Genomic DNA, 27062 nt, shown 5'->3' with positions numbered 1-27062 from the left:
GCTCTGGTGCTGCTGGGGCAGGAGGCATAGCCAGCCAATCAGATTCGATGCCAGTCCGAGGGGGTTGGACTTATTCCCACTGAGTGGCAGAACATAAGTCCAACCCTGAGTTTGTTTAGGCTGTCTGGTGCGTGTTGTGGTTGTGGGGTGATCTTATTTAAAGTTGGTCAGTTTGGAACTGACATTCCTTCCAGTTTTGAGGGGGTTACGAGGACAAGCTGTATCCTTCCCCCCTCCCCCCACCCCCGACCCCCACCACCACCACATAAAATCCAGCCCTAAGTCTCATTTGCACATGGTGTTGTCCTCACTCTCCGTGTTGTCTGCTACCCTTTACCCTACGTTTAAATTTGCTCTTTCTTTTTATATCATGACTTGTTCTTCCCTATCTTTGCCATTGACCAACCAATGAAAGTTCCTTCAGAATTCTTTGCTCTTCCTACTTCTTGTACACCTCTTTGTCCAACCATTGGAAATCACTTTCAGCTGGCTCAGTCTCATAGAAACATAACAAAATAGGAGCAGGAAGAGGCCATTCGGCCCTTCGAGCCTGCTCCACCATTCATTATGATCATGGCTGATCATCCAACTCAGTAACCTGTTCCTGCTTTTTCCCCCATATTCTTTGATTCCTTTAGCCCTAAGAACTATATCTAACTTCTTGAAAACATACAATGTTTTGGCCTCAGCTACTTTCTGTGGTAACGAATTCCACAGGCTCATCACTCTCTGGGTGAAGAAATGTCCCCTCATTTCATTCCTAAACAGTCTACCCCATGTCGTCAGACTGTGACCCCTGGTTCTGGACTGCCCTACCAGCGGGAACACCCTTCCTGCATCTACCCTGTATAATCCTGTTGGAATTTTATAGGCTTCTATGAGATCTCCCTTCATTCTTCTGAACTCCAGCGAATACAATCCTAACCGACTCAATCTCTCCCCATACGTCAGTCCCACCATCCCAGGAATCAGACTGATAAACTTTCGCTGCACTCTCTCCATTGCAAGAGCATCCTTCCTCAGATAAGGAGAGTAAAACTGCACGCAGCATTCCAGGAGTGGCCTCCCCAAGGCCCTGTATAATTGCAGCAAGACATCCCTACTCCAGCACACAATCCTCTCGCTATGAAGGCCAACATACCATCTGCCGCCTTCACTGGCTGCTGCACCTGCATGCTTACTTTCAGCGACTGGTGTACAAGGACACTCAGGTCTCGTTGCACATTCCCCTCTCCCAATCTATAACCGTTCAGATAATAACCTGCACTCCTGTTATTGCTACCAAAGTGGATAACCTCACAATTATTCACATTATACTGCATCTGTCATGCATTTTCCCACTCACCCAACTTGTCCAAATCAGACTGAAGCATCTCTGCATCCTCCTCACAGCTCACCCCCCTACCCAGCTTTGTGTCAACTGCAAATTTGGAGATATCACATTTAGTTCCCTCATCTAAATCATTCACATATAGTGTGAATAGCTAGGATCCCAGCACTGATCCCTGCAGAACCCCAATAGTGACTCCTGCCATTCGAAAAATGACCTACTTATTGCTACTTTTTGTTTCCTGTCTGCCAACCAGTTTTCTATCCATTTCAACACAATACCCCAATCCCATGCACTTTAATTTTACGTGCTAATCTCTTACATGGACCTTGTTGAAATCCTGCTGAGAGTTCAAATAAACCACATCCACTGGTCCACCACATCAACTTCACTAGTTACATCCTCAAAATTTGTCAAGCATGATTTCCCTTTCATAAATCCGTGCTGACTCAGTTCAATCCTGCCACTGTTTTCCAAGTGTTCTGCTACTAATTCTTTTGTAATGGATTCTAGCATTTTCCCCACTACCGACGTCAAGCTGACTGGTCTATAATTCCCTGTTTTCACTTTATCTTCCTTTTAAAATAGTTTGGTTACATTTGTTACCCTCCAATCTGCAGGAACTGTTCCAGAGTCTATAGAAGGTGGGATTTTCTGGCCATGCTCACTCTAAAACCAGGAAATCCTGCCTGAGGTCAACGGACCTTTGCATGGTCTGCCCCCTGCCTGCTACGACTCCTGTGGCCGGTGGGACGGGAACACGTCCCCCAGAGTCTTTGAAAATGACCATCAATGTATCCACTATTTGTAGGGCCACTTCCTTAAGTACTCTGGTATGTAAAGTTAAAGTTTATTTATTAGTCACAAGTAAGGCTTACATTAACACTGCAATGAAGTTACTGTGAAAATCCCCTAGTCGCCGCACTCCAGCGCCTGTTCAGGTCAATGCACCCTAACCAGCACGTCTTTCAGAATGTGTGTGGAGACCGGAGCACCCGGAGGAAACCCACGCAGACACGGGGAGAACATGCAAACTCCACACAGACAGTGACCCAAGCCGGGAATCGAACCCTGGTCCTTGGCGTTGTGAGGCAGCAGTGCTATCCACTGTGCCGCCCCTGATAATTTAGATTAATAGGATCTGGGGATTTATTGGCCTTCAATCCCATCAATTGCTCCAACACCATTTGTCTCCTACTACTGATTTCCTTCAGTTCCTCCCTCTCTCTAAACCCTGTGTTCCCTAACACTGCTGGGATGTTATTTGTGTCCTCTGTTGTGAAGACAGAATCAAAGTATGTATTTAGTTGGTCAGCCATTTCTTTGTTCCCCATTGTAAATTCCCCTGTTTCTGAGTGTAAGGAACCTACATCCGTCTTCACCAATCTTTTCTTCACATTGCTACAGAAGCTTTTACAGTCAGTTTTTATGTTCTCACAAGCTTATTCCCATATTCTATTTTCCCCTCCTTGATCAATCCCTTGGTCCTCCTTTGCTGAATTCTAAACTGCTCCCAATCCTCAGATCTGCTGTTTTTTTTCTGGCCAATTTGTAGGCCTCTGCCTCGGATCTAATACTATCTCTAATTTCCTTCATAAGCCATGGCTTGGCCACCTTTCCAGTTTTATATTTGCGACAGACAGGAATAAACAATTGTTGCATTTCACCCATGCGCTCTTTGAATGTTTGCCATTGCCTATCCAGCGTCATCCCTTTAAGTAATGCTCCTCAATCCTTCATAGCCAACTTGTGCCTCATATCATCGTAGTTTCCTTCATTAAGATTCAGAACCCTAATCTCAGAATCAGTGACGTCGCTCTCCGTCTTGATGAAGAATTCTATGATGTTATGGTCGCTCATCCCCAAGGGGTCTCACACAACTAGATTGCCAATTATTCCTTTCTCATTAGACAACACCCAGTCTAGAATGGCCTGTTCTCCAGTTGGTTCCTCAATACATTGGTCCAGAAAACCATCCCATATACATTCCAGGAATTTCTCCACTGTGCTATTGTGACTCATTTGATTTGTCCAGTCTATATACAGATGTTCCTTTATCGCATGCATCTCCAATGTCCTGTTAAATGCCATCCCCAACATCACCACTACAGTTTGGGGTGTCTATATACAACCTCAACTAACGTTTTTGCCCCTTGGTGTTTCTTAGCTCCACCCATATAGATTCCAATCGTCGGAGTTAATATCCTTTCTCAGTCTTTGAAATTAGTTCTGAAGCATCTCTGTTTAAAAAAGTTTTTCTTAATTAGTGTCACAAGTAGGCTCACATTAACGCTGCAATGAAGTTATTGTGATAATCCCCCAGTCACCACACTCCGGCGCCTGTTGGGGTACACTGAGGGAGAATTTAGCATGGCCAATGCAGCTAACCAGCGTGTGTTTCGGACTATGGGAGGAAACCAGAGCACCCAGAGGAAACCCACACAGATACAGGAAAACGTGGGGACTCCACACAGACAGTGACCCAAGCTGGGGATTGAACCTGGGTCCCTGGCGCTGTGAGGCAGCAGTGCTGACCACTGTGTCACTGTGCTGCCCATCTCGCTTCTCCTTTAACAAATTCCTTAGTATCCATCACATCGACCAACTAGTTGGTCATCTTTCCTTTAGTTCAGCATCTACTTTCCTTTAAGCCTCTGTGAAGTGCTTTGCAACATGGTTCTGCATGAAAGTCACCACATAAAAGCAAGCTTTTGCTGTTCTGGGTAAGAGCACAGCTCTGCGTCCTGTTTACTGTCTGCTGTTTCTTCTCAATTTCCTCGCTCAATAACACTTTTGATGTCATGAGTCAAAACTCTGCTGTAACCTTTGGGTGCAACGCAGCTCAGAGGAGCCCAAACTAATCAATGTTTTGTGTTTTTGTAGCTGTGTTTTGGGCTGAATACATGGGGCAGAAAGTGGCCGTAAAGAACATTAAATGCGATGTTATGGCTCAGTCTTTCCTAGAGGAGACCTCCGTGATGACGTAAGTGTAGTTCTCCGGGTCTTATCGACATGCGTGAGCCACGACTTTTATTCAGTCATTTCCCCTTTCAGCGTCTGCGCCCCTGACCTTTCCAGAGGTGGGTCATTGCATTGCAACCGGGCGGGAGAACCCATCTCGATCCCCTGGGCCCTGGTGCCCATTGTTTTGCCCCATACTCTGGGTGAGATCAGTTAACTCAGCACAGACCAGGGCCGGGATTTTCCAGTCAGGAATCATCGTTGGAGGGGTGGAAAATTTGACGGACCAGCTTAATGTCCAATGACTTCAGGTGGGAATTCGGGACTGGAAGGTCCTGGCCTGGATATCTACGCTGGACCCACCTGAACTGCCACAAATTCGCACCATCACTAAGACTGCCTACCTCCACCTTCTCAACATCGCCTGACCCCACTCTTGCCTCAATTCATCTCCATCTGAAACTCTCATTCCTTCTTTATTACCTCTAGATTTTACTATTCCAATGTCAATAAGCCTGAGCTCATCCCAAACTCTGCTTCCTAGGAGTTTATTTTCACACAATCCTATTTACCCATCATCCCTGTGCTCGCTGATCCCAGCTGAGTAATGCCCCCTCGCTGGTCCTGTAATCTCCTACAGGTCCACACTCCTCCACGATGTCACTGCTCCTCTAAATTTGGTCTCTTAAATACGCCCGATTTTCCTTTGGTCCACGATTGTCATAAGGTTTTACAGCACAGAAAGAGGCAGGTTCTTGGCCCACGTGTCAAGGCCACTGTGCCTTTAACTCCCAAAGCTTTAAGATGTGTGATTCCTCCAGTAAACCGCTCCACCTGCCTTTTCTCCTTTTGGACTCTCCTTAAAACTTACCTCTTTGACCCAGCTTTTGAGTATCTGACTGAAATAACTCCTCAGAGGCCGGTGGCCCGTCACCAGATTCCCTTCATTTACAAATTTAACTCCACTCCGAAGAGTGCTTCAGATACAAAGTCAGAATCCGGAATGGCAGTAGCCCTGACGCTCCCCATTGTATACACAGGTGAGACTCCCTGATTAGACAGGCTGTTATTATCTCAATCAGGGAGCTCATACTCCAACAGGCCCACCTCATGGGCCTCGATGAGGTGATTACACTGACCTAATATCTCCTTACTTGACTTCTGGTTCACAACCCTCCTGTTAGATGTCCTGCAAGACTTTATTAAATTAAATGTGCAACATAAACACAAGTTATTGTTGTTGTAGTCAATCCCTGGCTGATTTGACAGCACTTTTACCTCTCTCACGCCGGAGACTCTTGGCTGACGCTCCAGTACAGTACTGGGGAGTCGGTTAGCTCAGTTGGCTGGATGGCTAATTCATGATGCAGATTGATGTCAACAGCGTGGGTTCAATTCCCGTACTGGCCGAGGTGTGGTGATCCTCAGATTAAATCGGCACCAGTCAGCTCTCCCCCTCAAAGGGGAGAGCGACCTTAACCGTGAGTGGTGTCTTTTGCATGAGGCACTAAAATCTAGCCGCCACCCTGCTGTATGCCGGCCTGCCTGGGTAAAAGATCCCATGGCACTCTCTCAGAGAAGTGCAGGGGAGCTATCCCCAGGGTCACAAACCATATTTTTCCCTCAATCAACAGGTCAGCCGGTCATGATCATGTTGTTGTTTGTGGAGACCAATTTGGCTGCTGTAATTCCTGAATTACAACACCTCAAAAGTACGTAATTGCCTGCAAAGCTGTTTGAGACGTCCTGCGGTCATGAAAAGTGCTGTAGAAATGCAAGTCTTTTTTGAATTTTTTGGAGGTCACTGTGCAGTTTGCAGTTTTGCAATGTGGCCACCAGGTGGAGCAATAGTCCCTGTATTTAAAACGTTTCCTCACGTGGTAAGTTTTAAGTTTATTTATTAGTGTCACAAGTAGGTTTACATTAACACTGCAATTAAGTTACTGTGAAAATCCCCTAGTCACCGCACTCCGGTGCCTGTTCGGGTACACTGAGGGGGAATTTAGTACGGCCAATGCACCTAACCAGCACATCTTTCAGACTGTGGGAGGAAACCGGAGCACCCGGAGGAAACCCACGCAGACGCGGGGAGAATGTGCAGACTCCCAAGCCAGGGATCGAACCTGGGTCCCTGGCGCTATGAGGCAGCAGTGTTAACCACCGTGCCGCCCTAACGAGGTTTCGAAGTTCTGTGCTGCAAAGAGAATCATAATGAATCTGAAACATCTCTCGCCACGGATGCTCTCAGACCTGTTGAAATATTCCAGCACTTACTGCCTTTATTTCCGATCTCCAGTGTCTGCAGTATTTTGCTTTATTGCTCAGTGAGGTTTCCCTGGGCTTCCCACCAGAACCTGGGCGAATGCACTGGCCAGACTTTTACCGACCCGCCCGCCATGGGAATCGGAGCGGGCGAGGGGTGGAGCATGGGAAGGTCCGTTGACCTCAGGCATGGGGTTTCGGGACAAGCGAGGCCTGAAAATCCTGCCCAGTGCCCACCTTGGTACTGTAGCAGGCTGACCAGAAAGTCAGACCTGACTTGCTTCAGCTTTCTGGAAGCTAGCACATCTCCGGTATCCTGTCCGAGAGGCCACTCTATCTGGGTGGAGATGGTGAGTGTTCGCAGGGAGAACTCTGGGAGAACCATAACCGAGTTCAACCCTGACCTTACACCAGCCCAATCTCAATGCTTTTTCTCACATCACATCTGCTTCTTTTGCAAACCACTTCAAATCTGTGCCGTTCCATTCCCAATCCTTTTACAAGTAAATATAGTTTCTCCCTATCTGTTCTATCCAATCCCACCGTGATTTGAACTCCTCTCTCGTAGCCTTCTTCTCTCTGAGGAGAATAGTCCCATATTGTACAGTATTTTCCTAATAATATACAGTACATCCCATTGAGGACACATGGTTGGTGTGAAACATGCTCGGTCGCAGAGTTCTGGGATTCCTGACCTTGCCAAATAGGGTTGGCACCCTTGTGGGTTTATATCTGCCCCGGAATCTGCCCCCTCCCTGCTTCCCCCCCCCCCCCCCCCCCCCCCCAATGTCCGAGCCTTTCAAAACCAGCCTCCACATCCTCATGAGGCTCTGATCTTGAAGCTAACCCGTTGGGTTTTAATTGGATAAATAGCATTTTTAAAGCCTGTTTTCAGGTAACGAAGGACAGGAATGTTTCACCTGATGCCTGCAGTCCTGGAAGAATCAGTAAAGAATGCTTTTAAATATGTTTTGTACAAGAGAAAGGGCCTCCTTGTTGTGAAGTATACAGCAAATTACTCCACACCTGTTATTTACAGTTCTAGGCAGAATGGTGGAAATTTCTGAGCAAGTTCAAGGTTTCCCGCCCAAGTCTCCGATGGCCGGGTGAATATCGTGGGGATCAGAAGGGTTCCGGGAGGCAGCAAGTCGCTTCGCTACCTTCTGGAATTCTGAAATTCCTGTCTAATTACCCCATGTGTGTCGCGTTGGGGTTTCCTCTGGGCGCTGACGCACAACGATGGCCAACACGTGAACATTCGCTGCTACTTCCATCGCTGGACGCTGGCCCTTGACTCACTTTCTGCCCTTCTCTTACACACAAACCAATTGTAGTTTCCGGGCTAAGACCAGTTAACAGCACAGACTAGAGATTGAATCCGGAACCTTCCTGGTCGACACGGTTTAATGTTGCACTGGGTGCACTGTGCATGTACATGGCTGGCTTGTGTGTGTGTGTGTGCATAAGCATGTATGTGTATGTACATGTGTGCATGTACATGTGCGTGTATATGGATTGCTTGTGTGTGTGCGTTAAGCATGTATGTGTGTGTACATGTGTATGTACATGGCTGGCTTGTGTGTGTGTGTGCGCATAAGCATGTGTGTGTGCATGTGTGCATGTACATGTGTATGTACATGGCTGGCGTGTGTGTGTGCATAAGCATGTATGTGTGTGTGCATGTGTACATGTGCGTGTACATGGATTGCTTGTGTGTGTGTGTGTGCATAAGCATGCATGTGTGTGTGCATGTACATGTGTATGTACATGGCTTGCTTGTGTGCGTGTGCACATGCGTGTGCATGTGTGTGATACCCACTTCTCAGTTGTGCCCCCAGCACTTTCTGCTTTTAATTCACATCTCCAGCATCCGCAGTATTTCGTTTTCATTTCAAGATCAAACCTCCTGCTAACTCTGTTCCAGCTCAGGCAGAGGAAGGATGGCTATCTATCTGGGTGAGGCGCTGGAGAGAGCCTGGCGCCCATGCAGCCAAACCCCAGTGAGGGCCAACTGAGGGGGTTAAGAAAAAGAAGGAGGAGGGTAAACTGGGTGTGTTAAAAAAAAATGGAATTGCCAGAAAGTGGACTGACTCCACACTGATGGATTTCACTGTCTTAGTTCATTTCTTTTTTTAAACACAGGAACCTACAGCACAGGAACCTAGTGAGATTGTTGGGTGTTGTGGTAGATAATGGATTGTACATTGTGACTGAGTTCATGGCCAAGGTATGACCCTATTTATTGTAAACCATTCATTCTCTCGCTCGCTCTTGTCGCCTGCCTCAAAGTCCCCGTCAGCCATTTGTCTTGTGATTTGTACACTGGGCCCTGAGTTCAATTCACTGTGGCACTGTACTCTGCCACCGTCACCCACTGTGACCCAGCACAGGAACATCTCCACCAAAACATCAGAAAGGAATTGATGGTCACCCCAAATAAACAAAAAATAAAGGACTATTTCTGGGGAAGAATTAAAAATAAATCTAAAAGCTTTCACCCTACTTGTTCTGTTTTCTGTTGGGGGGGGGGGGGGGGGTCAGTGGAGTAGTGGTATTGTCACTGGACTAGTAATCCAGAGACCCAGAGTAAAGATCCGGGAACCTGGGTTCGAATCCAGGGCAGACGGTGAAATTTGAACTCAATAAAAATCTGGCATTCAACGTATAATGGTGACCATGAAACCATTGTTGTAACAACCCATCTGATTCTTTAGGGAAAGAAATCTGCCGTCTTGACCAGGTCTGGCCTACATGAGACTCCAGAGCCGCAGTGATGTGGTTGGCTCTGAAATGGCCTCACAAGCCACTCAGGTCAAGGATAATTAGGGATGGGTAATAAATACTGGCCTTGGCCATTAAAGATTTGCATTTATGTAGCGGCTTTTACCACCACCAGATGACACAAAATGCTTTACGATCAATGAAGTAACCTCTCAGTGTTGTAATGTTGGAAACGTAGCAATAAAACGTGTGTTAACAAAAAACCCTCCCAAAAACAGCAGTGGGATAATGACCGGATGAATAAGTTTTTGTGATGCTGATTGAGGGATGCATATTTCACAGGACATTGGGGATTACTCCCTCACCCTACTTCGAAATATTGCCGGGGGGGGTGGGGGGGGCACGGTGGCACAGTGGCTAGCACTGCTGCCTCTCAGCGCCAGGGACATGGGTTCAATTTCGGCCTTGGGTCACTGTCTGTCTGGAATTTGCACATTCTCCCCATGTCTGCGTGGGTTTCCTCCGGGTGCTTCAGTTTCCTCCCACAGTCTAAAAATGTGCGGGTTAGGTTGATTGGCCGTGCTAAATTACCCCCAGTGTCAGGGGGTTTAGCAGGGTAAATATGTGGGGTTACGGGAATAGGGCCTGGGTGGGATTGTGGTCGGTGCAGGCTCGATGGGCCGAATGGCCTCCTTCTGCACTGTAGGGATTCGATGATCTTTTACATCCACCCGAGCAGGCAGATGGAGCCTCGGTAATGAATGTGTCTATTTATTTGGTGCCTTTCGTGATCTCAGGACATCCCCAAGTACTTCACAGAAAAGGAAATACTTTTGAAATACAGTCACACTCAGAGTGACACACCATCTGAGGTGATTGTTCCTTTAAGGACAACACAGGGGAAGAGGGTCACCTGGCTTGAGGGACCAATTGGGACCGAGTGGGTGATCACCCTGGTGGGGGCGGGAGGGTGGGTTTCCCGTTAACTAGCCAATCTTCCTATTTATGCCAAAATATTAACCCCAACACGATGATCTTTTACTTTCTGCCATAATCGTTGATGAGGCACTCTATCAAAGGCCTTCTGGAAATCTAAGTACCATACATCCACTGATTCCCCTTTATCCACATGTTACTCCCTTAAAGAGCTCCAATAAATTGGTTAAACAGGATTTCCCTTTCACAAAACCATGTTGACTCTGCCTGACGTTTGTGAATTTTTCTAAATGCCCTGCTAAAATATCTTTAATAATAGCTTCAAACATTTTCCTGATGTCAGATATTAAACTAACTGGCCTGTAGATTCCTGCTTTCATTCTCCCTCCTGTTTTGAACAAACGAGTTATATTTGTTATTTTTCAATCCAATGGCACCCTATCTGAATCCTTTCTAGAATTCCCCCTTTGAATGGATGGCGTGTGCTCAGTACACCTGGGGCGGGATTTTCACCCCAAAACTGGAAAACCCTGCCCAAGATCAACAGACCTTTGCCTGGTCTGCCCCTCGCCCACTACAATTCCCGTGGTGGGCGGGACAGGAAAACTCTCCCCCAAGATTTTACATCACGGTCACAATGTGTCGCCCCCTGGTGGATGTAGTGGGCCACTTAAATTGCCGTTTTCTTCGGCTGGACTGGAATATCTGGTTGGGTGGGAGGGGCTGATAAATCCTGGTCCAGGTGTCATTAGCGTCAAGCATTGGCCAATTAAAGCACCCGTATTGAACGGGAGCTCCCTCTCACACTAACGGCTCCACTTCTGATGTGAGTTCCGCACTCTACAGCCTAACGACAACATTACAAGGAGCTCCCCACAAACCTCTCCCCAAAACTGCAGTGTTATCCAGAACCGGGGAAAAAAAGCCTCTTGGATTTCCCAGCAAAGAAAAAAACTTACATTTTCATCACTTTTGACATGTCCAAAAGTGCTTCCGAGCCACTGAAGTATTGTAACATAAAAATCATGGAATCCTACAGTGCAGAAGGAGTCCATTTGGCCCATCGAATCTGCACTGACCACAATCCCACCCATGCCCTATCCCCATAACCCCATGCATTTACCCTACCTAATCCCCCTGACACTAAGGGGCAATTTAGCATGGCCAATCCAGCTAACCCGCACATCTTTGGACTGTGGGAGGAAACCGGAGCACCCGGAGGAAACCCACGCAGACACGGGGAGAATGTGCAAACTCCACACAGACAGTGACCCAAGCTGGGAATCAAACCCTTTGAGGCAGCAGTGCTAACCACTGTGCCGCCCGAAGGAAATGAGGCAGCAAGTTTGTGTCCAGCAAGGTTCTGGAATGAGATAGAAGTCCGGTTAGAAAGTTTCACCTTCTGCAAACGTTCTGCTTTCCAGGGTAACCTCGTCAACTATTTGAGAACGCGAGGAAGGACAGTCGTCACACTGAAGCAGCTGATCCAATTTGGCCTGTGAGTCCCGACTCCTTTTCTGCTCCTCAGTTCTCCCCCCCCCGCCCCACTGAAGGGGGCACTGGCTCCTGCCCAGGTACAGCTGTCAGTACTCAGCACCCATGGTTTCCTCGTCTGCGCCCCGGGGAGCAGGGATAGAGCCAAGTCTTGGTCCTGCTCTGTGTGGTATTGGTCAGAGTCTGGCAGACTGTGAGGCAGCAAGACATTGGGGAAGACGATAAAACTCCTTTCAATTCAGATGCACAGAATTTATGCAGGACATTAGTTGGGTTACAGCTGGAGTGTGCTTTTCCTGAACTAAATAATGTGGGATAAACTAAAATGCAGCTTCTGAAAGGGATAAGTTTTTAAAAAAGTTTATTTATTAATAAACGTTGTGTCACAAGTAGGCTTACATTAACACCACAATGAAGTTACTGTGAGAATCCCCTAGTCGCCGCACTCTGGCGCCTGTACACTGAGGGAGAATTTAGCATGGACAATGCACCTAACCAGCACATCTTTCTGGGAGGAAACCGGAGCACTCAGGGGAAACCCACACAGGCACGGGGAGAATATGCAGACTCCACACTGACAGTGACCCAAGCCCGGAATCGAACCCAGGTCCCTGGCGCTGTGAGGCACCAGTGCTAACCACTGTGCCACCGTGCCGCCCGTTGCTGCATCAAAGTAAACAGAATCTCAAATGTAACTTAAAACAACAAAACCAAATGTGATAAAAGTGATGATAAAATGCCCCAGTCCCCACTGTTCCTACCAGGCGTGGAACACAGCTGGAGTGCGCACAGATCAGAGCCCATTGTAACAGCAATGATATATAGTCATGGAAAGGGTTCACTGAGGTCTCCTAAAAAGAAAGACTTACATTTATATAGCACCTTTCACAGCCACAGAATATCCCAAAGCACTTGACGGCCAGTGACGCTTTGAAAGTGTAAGTGCACAAACTGCTGTGTTATCATGACCAGGTAATCTGTTTTTAGTGATGTTGACTGAAGGATAAATATTAATCTGAACGTTAGCAAGAACTCCCTTCCTCTTTAAAATGGTGCCATGTGAGGTACTTAGCTCCACCCGAGAAGGTAGATATGGCCTCAGTTTAACATCTCATCTGTAAAACAAAGGGCTTAAGAGGTTGCAGAGGCAACAGAGTTCTCACTAGCCGGCTGTAGAGCCAACAAGAGTGATCGGACATAGGTGAGGTCCTGATTTGAACAATGCCAGTGTAGGCCACCATCATGTGGAGATAAGGCCCTTGCCCAGAGAGAGAGAGAGATACTGGCCAGAATTCTCCAGTCATTCACGCCCTGCCACCGCTGCCAGCGAGAATGGAAAATTTGGCGTTCAGCCAAATCTCCATTCACAGCAGCGGGACTGGAGAATCCCAGCCGCGGGTGAGGTGGGAGAATCCAACCCATAATCTTCAGGATCAATATTGATATTGTAGTCGGGTCTCCTCCCCTGATCTTTGGAAGGTGAGATTGCTCTACTTTTAAAATTTGCATCAATCTCTTACTGGCGGCACAGTGGTTAGCACTGCTGCCTCACAGCTCCAGGGACCCAGGTTCAATTCCGGCTTGGGTCACTGTCTGTGTGGAGTTTGCATGTTCTCCCCGTGTCAGCGTGGGTTTCCACCGGGTGCTCCAGTTTCCTCCCACAGTCCAAAGATGTGTGGTGGATTAACCATGCTAAATTGCCCCTTAGTGTCCCAAGATGTGTAGGTTAGGGGGATTAGCGAGGTAAATACGTGGAGTTATGAGGATAGGAGGGGTGGGTAGGCCTGGGTAAGATGCTCTGTCGGAGAGTCAGTGCAGACTTGATGGGCCAAATGGCCTCCATCTACATTGCAGAGATTCTATGATTGTCAAGGCCTTCAGAGCAGGGCAAGGGGAAAGAAAGCCAGGCTCCCCTTTTACAGCGCTAGCTTCCATTGACCTGGTAAGCTTAAATGTCCCAGTTACTTTGAGAAGTGAGGGAGAAAGTGAGTGTGTCAGTAAATGGATACAACGGTGGTTCTGGGGGGCTGGGGAGAGGGCATGGGGGAGGAGGTAGGATAGGTTGGGGCTGTAGAATGGGTTGGAGACAGTTGGCTGTGGGAGTTGCTAGTTGCTAGGATGAGGAGTGTAGTCAGGGGATTAGGACGTTAGTTGGGGTGTTGGGGCTGGGTGTAATGGATATGGGGTCTTGGGTAGTTGGGGAACTTGGGAGGGGTGTCAGGGATTTGCAGTGGAGGGTTCAGCAGTGTGGAGGTCAGTACTGGAGTTACCCAGGAGTTAGGAATGGTTTTAATCTAAACTTTTCCTGGATAACAATTTTGCCAGAAGAGTCAAAAGCATTCAAAATCTCTGATTTAAATCAGAATATTTAGTGGTTCTCGGTGCAGGGTAACTGCCGATTGGAAGTTTAAACATTCTGACTAAGTCGGTTAGGATTGTATTCACTGGAGTTTAGAAGAGTGAGAGGGAATCTCATAGAAACTTATAAAATTCTGACAGGGTTTGACAGGGTAGATTCAGAAAGAATGTTCCTGATGGTGGGGGAGTCCAGAACTAAGGGTCATAGTTTGAGGATAAGGGGTAAACCTTTTAGGACTGAGGTGAGGAGAAATTTCTTCACCCAGAGGGTGGTGAATGTGTGGAATTCACTACCACAGAAAGTAGTTGAGGGCAAAACATTGTGTTATTTTAAGAAGAAATTAAGTCTAGTTCTTAGGCTAAAGGGATCAAGGGATATGGGGGGGAAGGGGGATCAGGATATTGAATTTGATGATCAGCCATGATCAAAATGAATGGCGGAGCAGGCTCGAAGGGCCGAATGGCCTACTCCTGCTTCTATTTTCTTTGATAATTCTCATGCTGTCCTTGCATGCAGATTTCAGGATGCTGGGAGTGAGTGGGTCCTTTGGCGCATCTTGTGGGGTAGTTTCTGGTTCAAACCCTCTGAGGAACAGATGTCCTGGGCCTACAGGGAACCTCCTGTGGATGGTCTGTGACTGGGAGTGCAAAGCTGTACTGTGTTCACACAAGGAACTATTGTACTGTCCTCCACCTCTGGGATGTTCAAATTCAGGTAGCCACATGTTTACAGGATCCTTTAACTCATCAACCAGCATTTAGCGACACCTAAACTTGTCTAAATAGTGAGGGTGAATGGACTCCAATCTACACGTCACACCAATGCCAGATGTTACTCGGTTTACTCTGCCCAGTGCTTGTTCCAGCTAATTACCACTAATGTCTGATTAATGATTGCTTTGTCGCAATCCACTTTGTCAATCAGGACTTGGTATTTGAAGAGATCCAACTTAAGGAGACGCCATAATGCTCACCAACCTTTATTTGTAAGTGTATTTACTCCCCATCCTTCCCCAGACCCATGTTGAGTTTACAGTTTGTGAGGCTTGTCCCAGGCCCAAAGCTGAACAGGTAGGACAGCCAGATCCGTAAGGGCCCTAGGTATAAAAATGTTTCCTTTCTTTACAGATATGCTACCCTGATTTGCTGGATATTTCCAGCACCTTCTGCATCTCTAATATTTCATTTCACAGCTCAATGTCCCAGCTTTGACTTTTATTTCTGACCCATTGACCTGGGAGGACAGCTCAGAATAAAGGCCTGCAGTGTGGGCCTGTTATTAAAGGCCTGAGGGTTATCCCAAGGCAGAGGTCAGGGGATAGTCAGGGCAAAGGTCAGCTCAGCTGGACATATTCCTGGGAGGCTTTGTCACATGACCTCCCATCTCTAACCGCCCCAGCAGCAGATATCTGCAATACCTTTATAACTAATGAAGGAAAGTGGCCAGAAAATGTGAATAAAAGCACTGCATTTCTTCAATACTGCAACTGTAAGCAGTGTCCGGCATTTTAATCTGTAAGTCTTGGAAACTCCAAAGCAGAGGATTGGTAAATCCTCCAGCCAGCCCACAGAGGTCAGGCTCAGCTCACAAAGGTCAAAGTCAGCCCACAGAGGTCAAGAGTCATCCCACAGAGATCGAAGGTTGGCCAGCCCACAGTGATAAATGTCATTTCCTGCATTGCCTCCACGCCGCCGCCCCCCCACCCCCCCCCTGCACCCGCCCCTAAGAAGGTTGTGAACCTCAGTGGAGAATGGGTGAAGATGGGGCTGCAGCTCCACATTCCATAGCTCACAGAGGGTCCATTTGTGGGAATCTGGACAGTGAGCTGGTTAACCATGGGGGGGATCACAGCCTCATTCTGCCTCCCACAGCTCAGCCTTCATAGACATTCCCACAAATAGCAGTCTAAGAACGGGAGAATTGGCTGACTCACTCCCATCCCATTTCCATCTCCCAGTCTCCTTCCTTAAACTAGGGATTCTGAGGCCAATTGTAGCACCCCCTAACGCAGTCCTGGCTGAAGTCAGCCAGTACAGCAGGCACTAGAAAGACAACCAGCCCGCTGTCTCTACCACTGCTAAACTCCACCAGGAATGCTTTCCATCGACAGCACCATGAGGGGAATGTCAGATACTAGTCTTTGCCCCTCTCGCAGTGGCTCACATTTCCCTTCTCTCCTCCTGCTCTTTGTTACTGCAGCGACATCTGTGAGGGAATGGAGTACCTGGAATCGAAGAAGCTTGTTCATCGTGACTTGGCAGCCCGGAACATTCTGATCGCAGACGACTGCATCGCCAAAGTGAGCGACTTTGGTCTGGCTAAAGGGGTGTCCAGCGCTCGGGATCAGGCTAAACTGCCAGTGAAGTGGACAGCACCTGAGGCACTGAAACACCACGTAAGAGCGGGAGTGTAGATTGAACAGTGAGATTCATCCAAACTACCCATTACACGCCCCCATAACAGGACTGATAGTTAGCTGTCACCTCGCCAGCAAAGGAACATCTCCCTCATGTAAACAGTGATGTAGTGAACTAGTATTCCAGAGGCCCAGACTGATGCTCTGGAGATAAGGAGTGCAATTTTCCTGTCCTACTCCCCCACGGGAATCGGGGGGGTGGGGGGGTGGGGGGGGAAACCATGCAAATGTCCGTTGACCTCAGGCTGGATTTTCCAGTTTTGGGGTGGGCGCGGTTGGAAAATTCTGCCCAAGGGTCCAAATGCTACCCTGGCTGGTGGTGGAATGTGAATTTAATGAATGAATAAAACTGGAATTGAAAGTTAGTCTCAGTAAAGGTGACCAGGAAGCTACCATCAAATGTTGGAAAAGTCTATCTGGCTTACATATGTCTCTGGATACACAGTAATGGGGTTTGTCTGTATATTTTATTTGAAATGAAATGGGGGATATTTGGGTTTTGAGGTGTCACCGGGTTGATTGTCACATCTGGCTTTCTCTAGTCATGTGACTGTGCCGTGAGGCTGCTTCTGGAGGCAGACATCTTAAAACAGCTCAATAAGACACTGAGACAAGACACTGAGGAAGGACAGCTATCCTTACACAGTTCAGGGGCAATTAGGGACGGGAACAAATGAGTGATGTCCACATCTCATGAAAAATAAAATCTGTCCAACCTCCTCTGGGGGGCTGGGGGGAGCACCATTCCTTGACATGGACCCCTCTCTGGTACCTCACCCCACTCACCACTCTATACCCGGAAGGTGAGTGTTAGCAGAATATTGGGCCGTTGAGAAGCATTACAGCTTTATTTGAACTTGTGCCACCTCATAGCTGTTACACACACACACACACACACACACACACAACATACACACACACACACACACACACCACATACACATACACAACACATACACACACACACAACATACACAACATACACACACACACAAAACACATACACACAAAACACATACACACACACACAACATACACACACATACAACACATACACACACAACATACACACACATACAACACATACACAGACATACAACACATACACACACACACAACACATACACACACATACAACACATACACACACACAACATACAAACACATAAAACATACATACAACACGTGCGCACAAACATACAGCACATGCACATGGATACACATGCACACACACAAACATAGAGGCACTTTCCAACCCAGCTGGGCAAGATGCAAACAGGTAGCCAGTGCTCAGGTAAGTCTACCCACCCCAGCACATTTCAGTGCCTTCAGGAGAGAACCAGAACCAGAGCCAATTGTCATTCCAGCTTCAGAGAATGACCGAGTTGCACCTTAGTTCGAGCTGGAGAAACTTGTTTAGTGACTGTAAGAGCATTGGAAATAGTCACTGAGAGTCTCCTGCTTACTCAGCAACTTGGGGGGGAGGGGTGCACAATACTGGCACTTAAATTCACCATCATTACACCTCAATCTCTTCAAACCTTTTCAACTGACTTAATCTAGGATTTCCTCTAAATTACAGTCAGACGCGAGATATTCTAACTCTTCCCCTGTGCCTCTTCTATTCCATTGAACTATTGTGTGTGGACGGGTTTGGTTTGGGCTGACACAGAGCCATTGGTGTGACAGCTACCGGGGACTTTGGTAACTCTATCTCACCCTCTGATTGAATTGGCCACTTAAAACCCTGTAGGTCTTATTACTAAAGTGGCAGCCTGTCGCCACCCCATTGAGGAAGAGAGAGAGAGTGAAGGGCCCACTGGTCTGTTTTCTCCCAATGTGTTAAGCTTATTACACATGTAATTACCCAGGCGGGAGTGTCTATAACAAGTTTCCTTATTCCTTCTAACAGAAATTCTCCACCAAATCGGATGTTTGGAGTTACGGAATTCTGATGTGGGAGCTGTTTTCTTACGGCCGAGCTCCCTATCCGAAATTGGTGAGTGCGTTTCGAACTGTCAATCACTCTTCAGATTTTGTTTATTGCCGCACGGGACATGATTCTCATTGAAACTATAATCGAGTCCTCGGCCTGCAGGCTGCCTGGGATACGACAGACCTCAGGCTTATTGTCTTCCACTGTTCAATCCCAGCCCCTCCCGACTTCCTGCCGACAATTATTTGTTACATTCTTGGGACCAAACAGAGTTTCTATTAATTCGCAAACCAAATCAGTGCAAAGTCTAATCGTGAATCAAGTACAGGCAATCCTCGCTCGGACTTGCGGCACAATTGGTTCCTGGAAGCCGCATCGCAAGTCGAAACGTAAAGTTTATTTATTAGTGTCACAAGTAGGTTTACATTAACACTGCAATGAAGTTACTGTGAAAACCCCCTAGTCGCCACACTCCGGCGCCTGTTCGGGTACACTGAGGGAGAATTTAGCACGGCCAATGCACCTAACCAGCACGTCTTTCGGGCTGTGGGAGGAAACTGGAGCACCCGGAGGAAACCCACGCAGACACAGGGAGAATGTGCCGACTTGGCACAGACAGTGACCTGAGCTGGGAATCGAACCTGGGTCTCTGGCGCTGTGAGGCAGCAGTTTTGACCACTGTGCCACCGTGCCGCCCCTAGTCGTCAGCCAGATCTGATTTCCCCACGGGAACAATGTTAAAAGGGGGGATTGCATCCGGCAGTGGGACCATTTTTACCGGCAAATTGCGACCTCCTTTCCCGAGAGTTTAGACGTTCATCCGGGGGCATTCCGACCTCCGCCATTGCTCCACAGCGACTGTTCCCGGTCGCTGGCTGAGCAAAAAGGTTTCAGGCCACGGGTTAGAAAGATTCCTTTATAATCATTGGGAGTTTAGTCTGCGGGACCTGACAGCATTCTCACCGGCAAATTGCAGCCTCATCATCCGGCTTTCAAAAACAGCATTCCAGTTTCTGGACATTAGCTCGGGTGAGCCACGTGCTGCCGGCGGGCCATAGCAACTGTTCCCCATAGCAACCTTCCGGGTCGGAGTTATGAGCTGGTGAGTGAATGGTGCAAAGGGGCCCAGTGTTTCGGAAATAGGAGGTTTCCCGACTTTCCAGGACTCATTCAAAGCATATCAAGTGTATAAATCGTACTTATTTATAAAAGTATAAACAATGGCTGGCGTGGCATTGTAAATGCTAACGTAGTTCCATTGTTTTAAAAGGGGATCGAAGAAATGCCAAACGATTATCGGCCGGTTAGCCTTACATCGACGGTGGGCAAATTAGGGGAATCAATCCTGAAAGATAGGATTAACTGTCACGTAGAAAGACATGGACTTGTCAGGGTTGGTCAGCACGGACCTGTTAAAGAAAGGTCTTGCCTCACAAATTTGATTGAATTCTTTGAGGAAGTGACAAGAAGGATTGATGAAGGTAGTGCAGTAGATGTTGTGTATATGGATTTTATCAAAGTGTTTGACAAGGTCCCACATGCCCATGGGATGTAGGGTAATGTGGCAAACTGGATAAAAATTTGGCTTAAAAACAGGAAACAAAGGGTTAAAGATCAATGGGTGCCCTGGCGAATGGAAAGTTGTTTTAAGTTGTTTTCCACATGGTCTGGTGTTGGGACCCTTACTGTTTGTGTTATATATTAACGATTAGGATGTGAACGTGTGGGGTCACGATTGGGAAATTTGCAGATGGCACAAAGATTGGCCGAGTAGTGGATAGTTATAATCTCCAAAAAAATATAGATAGGTTGCTGGAGTGGGCGGTAAAGTGGCAGATGGATTTGAACACCGAGAAGTGTGAGGTAATGCATTTAGGGAGGTCAAACAGTTATAGAGAATACACAATAAATGGGAGTATACTAAGATGGGTAGATGAAGTGAGAGGTCTTGGCGTTCAAGTACCCTAAAGGCAGCAGTTCAAGTAGTCAAGGTTGTAAAGAAGACATATGGAATGCTTTCCTTCATTGGCAGAGATATAGAATGGAAAAGTAAGCAAAACACTGTGGTGGTGTTGCAAATTTGTGACAGAAACAGACAAAGCTGCAGTTCTGACATTAACTCTGTTTTTCTCTCTGCAGTTGCTGTCTGACCTGCTGAGTACTAGCGGCATTTATTCCCCACCTGTATTGACTTGTTTCATTTTACATCCAGTCCCATTTTAATACTGCACTGATGTCAAAACAGCATAAGATGGAGTGGAGTTCAAACCATGTGTTCGACCCAAACATGCCCCGTTCCTCCTGGGTGGGTCAAATTAGAATCAGGGCTTGGGAGGGGCAGTTCATTAGGCTGCCCATTCTATCTGGAGGACACTCACTCTGATGCTGCTGTTTATAAACCCAATCTGTCTTGTACTTTAGATTTTACGGAGATTTGAGGGATCTGGTCTGTAACTTGCCTTTTTTTCTAACTAGACTACATCCTTTCTCCAACTCCTTGTGTACCAAGAGTCTGTATGGGACTGGAATGATGGAAATGAGGTCAAATTTTGAGCCCATCCCCTTTACTGAAGGATCTCCATTTGATATTCCGACCTCAGTTTTTATTTCAGATGCTAGTTGACCTGGTGCACAATCCCAGCGAGTTCTCTCTCATTCTGGATTTTTAATCATTTACACTCTGTTTGCTTCTCCACCTCAACCAGAAGAAAAAAATCAGGCAGACAGAAGCTCCTGTCGGCATTGTTACAGTGCAGAAGGAGGCCATTTGGCCCATCGTGACTGCACTGGCTCATCGAATGAGCAACTCACCGAGTGCCATTCTCCCATCTCCCCTTGGTGACCCTGCACAGTCTTCCTTTTCAGAAATTCCCTATAATTCCATCTCAGTCAAAGACATTTCACACCCAGCTCCCTCACTGCCACGCCCATCCCAGAGCACAGATTCTGTGTCGGAATGGTGAACGTTGCTGATGACCCCAGTAGCCGTTAAAGGGTTAAAAACCAGTGCCAAATGTGCTCGATCCTCGCTGGCTCTCTCACTGCCTGCCCTCGTCTCGAGACGCCCTTGGCAACACTGTTGCCGTGGAAATAAAACTTCCTGCCCATAATCCTCCATTATCCCCCCCTCGCTTTATCCTCATGTGACACTTAATTACTTGCTAAATTGGAACAGCTCCTTCCAGAGTCATAACTAGAGGTTAACATGTTATGCAGATGTGGTCACGCAGGAAGGGCTGAGCTTCTACAGGAGGCTGCGCCCCCCACACTTACTGCTGCACCAAAGCATTTAGTTCAAAGAATCTTTAAAACTGAAGGCATTCTGATTGGCACCTCCTGTCCTGGTGTACATTAATGCGTGTCCAGTGACACTGTGACTGGCTCCTCCCTCAAACAAAACCTTCCTCTGTTAAATTCGAGGAGTCGACTTAGGTATCTGATAACGAACAAGTTATTATCATTGTCACTTCATGACATGGCGCACTGGGCTGATATATCGGGTGACTGTTCTTACAGAGAAAAGGCTGCAGTTGAAATATTCATTGGAGTGGTAGTTTGTGCCGTTTATTGAGAATTAGAATTAATTAGTACATCCTTGCTGTGATATAAAAGGTGATGGCTATTGCAGATTTTCTAGTCAGGTAGCGGTTTTATTTTGAGGTTGACAAACAAATTTCAAAATGGATAGGTGTGAGATATTCAGTAAGAAAAATAAGGTGTCACTTTATTTTGAAAATAAGAATCTAACTGGGGTAGTGGAACAAATGGACTCGGGACTACCAATACCCAAATCATTAAAATAGTGACACATGTCAATAAGACATGAACAAATGCTTTCTTAGGAGGCTAAGGAAATTCGGCATGTCAGCTACGACTCTCAACAACCTTTACAGATGCAACATAGAAAGCATCCTTTCTTGTTGTATCACAGCTTGAAATGGCTCCTGCTTTGACCAAGACCGCAAGAAACTACAAAAGGTCGTGAACATAGCCCAGTCCAGCCTCCCATCCATTGACTCTGTCTACACTTCCTGCTGCCTCGGAAAAGCAGCCAGCATAATCAAGGACTCCATGCACCCCGGACATTCTCTCTTCCACCATCTTCTGTGGGGAAAAAGATACAGAAGTCTGTACCAACTGACTCAAGAACAGCTTCTTCCCTGCTGCCATCACACTTTTGAATGGACCTACCATATATTAAGCCGATTTTTCTCTACACCCTAGCTATGACTGTAACACTACATTCCTCACCCTCTTCAAAGATGTGCAGGTTAGGTTGATTGGCCATGCTAAATTGACCCTAGTGTCAGGGGATTAGCAGGGTGAATATGTGGGGTTACAGGAATAGGACCTGGGTGGGTTTGTGGTCGGTGCAGACTCGATGGGCCGAATGGTCTTCTTCCGCACTGTAGGAATTCTATGATTCTTTCCTTCTCCCCTATGTTCTCCACGAATGGTGTGCTTTATCTGGAGAGTACGCAAGAAACAACACCTTTCGTTGTATCCCAATACATGTGACAATAATAAATCAAATCAAAAATCATTGAGCTTCGGTTCGAGACAGCTAAAATTGTAATGTAGGGAAGAAATGCTAATCTTGCACCAAACTTTATTGCGAGCACCCTTTGGAGTTTTGTGTGCGATTCTGATCAGCATATTATGAAAAGGATGAAGGGACACTGGAGAGTGTGCAAAAAAGATTTATTAACAAGTGATAAATGCAAGGTTATACCAATCAGGAAAGGGTGAACAGGTTGCATCTTTTTTTCGTGAAAAGAGAAAGACCTAACAGAGGTCTTTAAAATTCTGAAGGGTTTTTATAGATCAGGCACAGAGAGAGAGAATGTTTCTACCAGTAGGGAAGAACGAAACTTAGGTGCCATCAATATAAAATAGTCACCAAGAAATCCAATAGGGAATTCAGAAGAAACTTCTTTGCCCAAAGAGTGGCGAGAATGTGGAACTCATTACCAGAGAGAGTGGTTGAGAGAAAGAATACAGATGTATTTAAGAGGAACAAAGAATGCGGGAAAAACACAGCAGATCTGGTAGTATCTGTAGAGAGAGAAAATCGAGTCCATTCGGCCCTTCATCAGAACATGAGCCAAACGGACACTGCTGCTTTTTAACAGCACCGTCTGTTCTTGTTTCAGACTCCATCCGCACGCAGTATGTTGCTTCTTTGTATGTCTTTAAGGCAAACTTGGATAAGGATGTGAGGGAATGAGCTGGTAAAGCTAGATGGGAAAGGATGGAAGGAGGCTAGAATGAAGGATAAAGACTGTCATGGAGTAGTTAGGTTGAATGGCCTGTTTCTCTGTTGTATGTTCTATGTAATTCTACTCAAAAAAAAATCAACTGTTTAATTTAAGTACAGTTCATTACATTCGGATTTGCTTTATTACTAATATGTATAAAAATTGACAGGCCTATTTCTTCAGGCATCTTATTGCACATTTATACTTTAGTTGTGATGGAATTGTTTTAGAGTTTTTAAAGTTTATTTATTATTGTCACAAGTAGACTTACATTAACACTGCAATGAAGTTACTGTGAAAATCCCCTCGTCGCCACACTCCGGCGCCTGTTCGGGTACACTGAAGAAGAATTTAGCATGGCCGATACACCTAACCAGCATGTCTTTCGGTTTGTGGGAGGAAACCGGGGCACCCGGAGGAAACCCACGCAGGCATGGAGAGACCGTGCAGATTCGGCACAGACAGTGACCCAAGCCGGGAATTGAACCCAGGTCCCTGGCGCTGTGAGGCAGCAGTGCTAACCGCTGTGCTACTGTGCCGCCGGGCGGAGTTTGAGAGAGCCTTCCACTGATCTTGGTGTCCCTGGCCCAAGAATTCTGGATTTCATTGTTGAGTCTAATGGCCCTTTATCATCACAATTATCCTTAAGTTATCAATTAACTTTTGATTGGTAAATCTATCTCATGACAGTGCTGAACCCTTGGGGCGATCCTGACTTTAAAACATCTTTTGCGAGCCTAGTTTTCCAGATATGCGCTATTGCTGAAATGCCGATGCTTACCTCTCTGCCTGTTTCCTTGCAGTCGCTGACGGACTTGTCAGACAAGGTGGAGAAAGGATATCGGATGGAATGTCCAGAGAAGTGTCCCGCCTCAGTGTACAACATGATGAAATCCTGCTGGGAATACGATCCTGGGAAGCGTCCCACATTTAAAAAACTCAAAGACAAACTGGATAAGGAAGGACGGAAATCAGAATATGCATGAAACAAAGATGGTTTGAATAAATACACATGGTCAGGTTCAAGTGGCCTCTGTGCCTCCTCTTGAAATAACATTTTGAGATGAATCATCTCTGGGATTTTATGCTTGTGGTTAACAGCAGCACTCAGTGAAGAATCACAAATTATATATCAAAGGATAAAAAGAAAACCGCTTGTTTCTTGCTGGATTCCACTATTCACAGTCTGATGCTTCCCATCCAGGTTCAACACATTCCATTCATCTCCAGTCACTCTTCATATCACAAAGGAGCTGAATTCTACATATTTCTGGATGAGACGAGAAGTTGCTGTTACTACACCGAATCAACACAGAACATGTTACAAACAGCATTAAAACAACACATCACAATCACATCACACTGACCCTCACAGTCAATATCACTCTGCCTCTCACAGTCAATATCACACAGACGGTCACAGTCAATATCACATTGATCCTCACAAGAAACAAGGGATTCGGAACTTTTGATATATAGTTTTCATTTTGGACTTGAAACTAAGGCAGTAGAGTCTCTGATACGATGGACTGTACTTGGGCTTTAAGGTGCGAAGGTCCTGCAGGATTGAATGGCCTTTTCTCATTCAGTACTTTCTATTTCTTATCTTACAATGGGGACTGCACTTAAACATTATTGAAATTGACTGTAAAGTACTTTGAACAATCTGAGGTCATGAAAGTTGATGTATGAAAGCATGACGGTTCTTCTCTGCATTGTACTTTGGGAGCAGATTTGTACCTCTGTGGACACTTGCTGTAAACATGCCTTCTCAGTATTTTATTAAATGCTGATGTAATTGTGTTTGCAATAAATTAAAGCCTTTTCTATTAAGATGTTGTAAATTGATAAGGGCATAATCCAGAGGGAGCATATTGTCCTTTTAGCTGAGTGGCACAAGAAACTGCAAAAGGTCGTGAATGTAGCCCAGTTCATCATGCAAACCAGCCTCCCATCCATTGACTCTGCCTACACTTCCCGCTGCCTTAGAAAAACAGCCAGCATAATTAAGGACCCCGCACACCCCGGATATTCTCTCTTCCACCTCCTTCAGTCCAGAGAAAGATACAAAAGTCGGAGGTCACCTACCAACCGACTCAAGAACAGCTTCTTCCCTGCTGCTGAGAGACTTTTGAATGGACCTACCTTGCATTAAGTTGATCTTTCTCTACATCCTAGCTATGACTGTAACACAACATTCTGCACCCTCTTCTTTCCTTCTATATGAATGGTATGCTTTGTATAGTGCGCAAGAAACAATACTTTTAACTGTATGCTAATACATGTGTCAACAATAAATCAAATCAAAAATGACCTGAGCCATGTGCCAATTGGCATAACATTAGAGAGATGAATATGAGGCTCAAAGACTGGTGTGGGTAAAATGAGTTTCGGTTTGTGGGACACTGGATCAGTACTGGGGAAAGTGGGGGCTATACTGTTGGGACAGCCTACATCTGAACTGTGCTGGGAAGAGTGTTCTTGCAAACCCCATAACGAGGGAAGTAGACAGAACTTTAACCTAAATAAAAGCGGGAGGGTGGGATGGTTCTGGAGAGGGAATGCGTAGGCTTACAAAGCGAAATGATATGCCAGCATTGCAAGGCAGCTGTTTAGGTAATGATACCCTGAGTGCAGTAAATAGGGTCAAAGAGGGGAAAAGTGGTAAAAGGGCAAAAATAATGAATGGCTCTTTACTGCATGTAGTATTCAGCACAAAATAAATGAATTAACGTCACAAATTGAGGTTGACAGCTGTGCTCTCATAGCCATTACAGAGACATGATTGCAAGGGTGTCAAAGCCGGGAATTAAATAGTCAGGGGTATGTAACTTTTCGTAAGGACAGCAGGAAGGAAAGGGTGGTGGGGTAGGTTTGTTAGTATGAGATGGAATAAGTACGATAGCAAGAAATGATCTTGGATCGGAAGATATAGACTCCATACGGATGGAGGTAAGAAATAACAAGGGGAATAAGACACTTGGTGGGAATAGTCTATAGGCCCCTAAACAGTAGCTATACTGTAGGATGGATAACCCATCACGAGATAATGAGGGCATCCACATCATGTGAAAAAAAAGAAGTACATTAATTGTGGGTGACTTTAATCTTCGGGTGGATTGGGAAATGAAATGGGCAAAGGTGGTGATGAGAAAGAATTCAGAGAGTGTATTTGGGACAGTTTCCTTGGTTGTGGATCCAACCAGGGATCAGGCTATTTTGGATCTGGTAATGTGTAATGAGACAGTTTCATAAACAATCTCAGAGTAAAAGATCCCAGGAAACACTGACCATAATATGGTAGAATTTAGCATTCAGTTTGAGAGTGAGAAACTTGAATAAGAAACTGTGCTGAATTTAAATAAAGGTAATTACAAAGGAATGAGGCA

The 27062-nt window shown here is 46.2% G+C and overlaps 1 protein-coding gene across 4 annotated transcripts in view; it reads left to right on the top strand.

Annotated features, from left to right (window-relative positions):
• Nucleotides 1-25990, top strand: part of matk (megakaryocyte-associated tyrosine kinase) — a 95441-nt gene extending 69451 nt beyond the window's left edge. For 3 of the 4 annotated variants that reach the window (XM_078198117.1, XM_078198120.1, XM_078198119.1), the window contains exons 8-13: nt 4214-4313; nt 8696-8780; nt 11635-11708; nt 16263-16458; nt 18392-18478; nt 24477-25984. In XM_078198117.1, the coding sequence (XP_078054243.1) occupies nt 4214-4313; nt 8696-8780; nt 11635-11708; nt 16263-16458; nt 18392-18478; nt 24477-24659 (725 nt within the window). In that variant the 3' untranslated portion in view covers nt 24660-25984. Of the gene's footprint in view, nt 1-4213; nt 4314-8695; nt 8781-11634; nt 11709-16262; nt 16459-18391; nt 18479-24476 lie in introns of all 4 variants that reach the window. The other variant, XM_078198118.1, reaches the window with a different exon arrangement.
• Nucleotides 25991-27062: the final 1072 nt, after the last annotated feature.

Source organism: Mustelus asterias, chromosome 26 (genome assembly GCF_964213995.1).
Source record: "Mustelus asterias chromosome 26, sMusAst1.hap1.1, whole genome shotgun sequence".
Taxonomy (NCBI): domain Eukaryota; kingdom Metazoa; phylum Chordata; class Chondrichthyes; order Carcharhiniformes; family Triakidae; genus Mustelus; species Mustelus asterias.
Note: the sequence above shows the minus strand (reverse complement) of the source record. Positions and strands in the feature narration are given on the sequence as shown.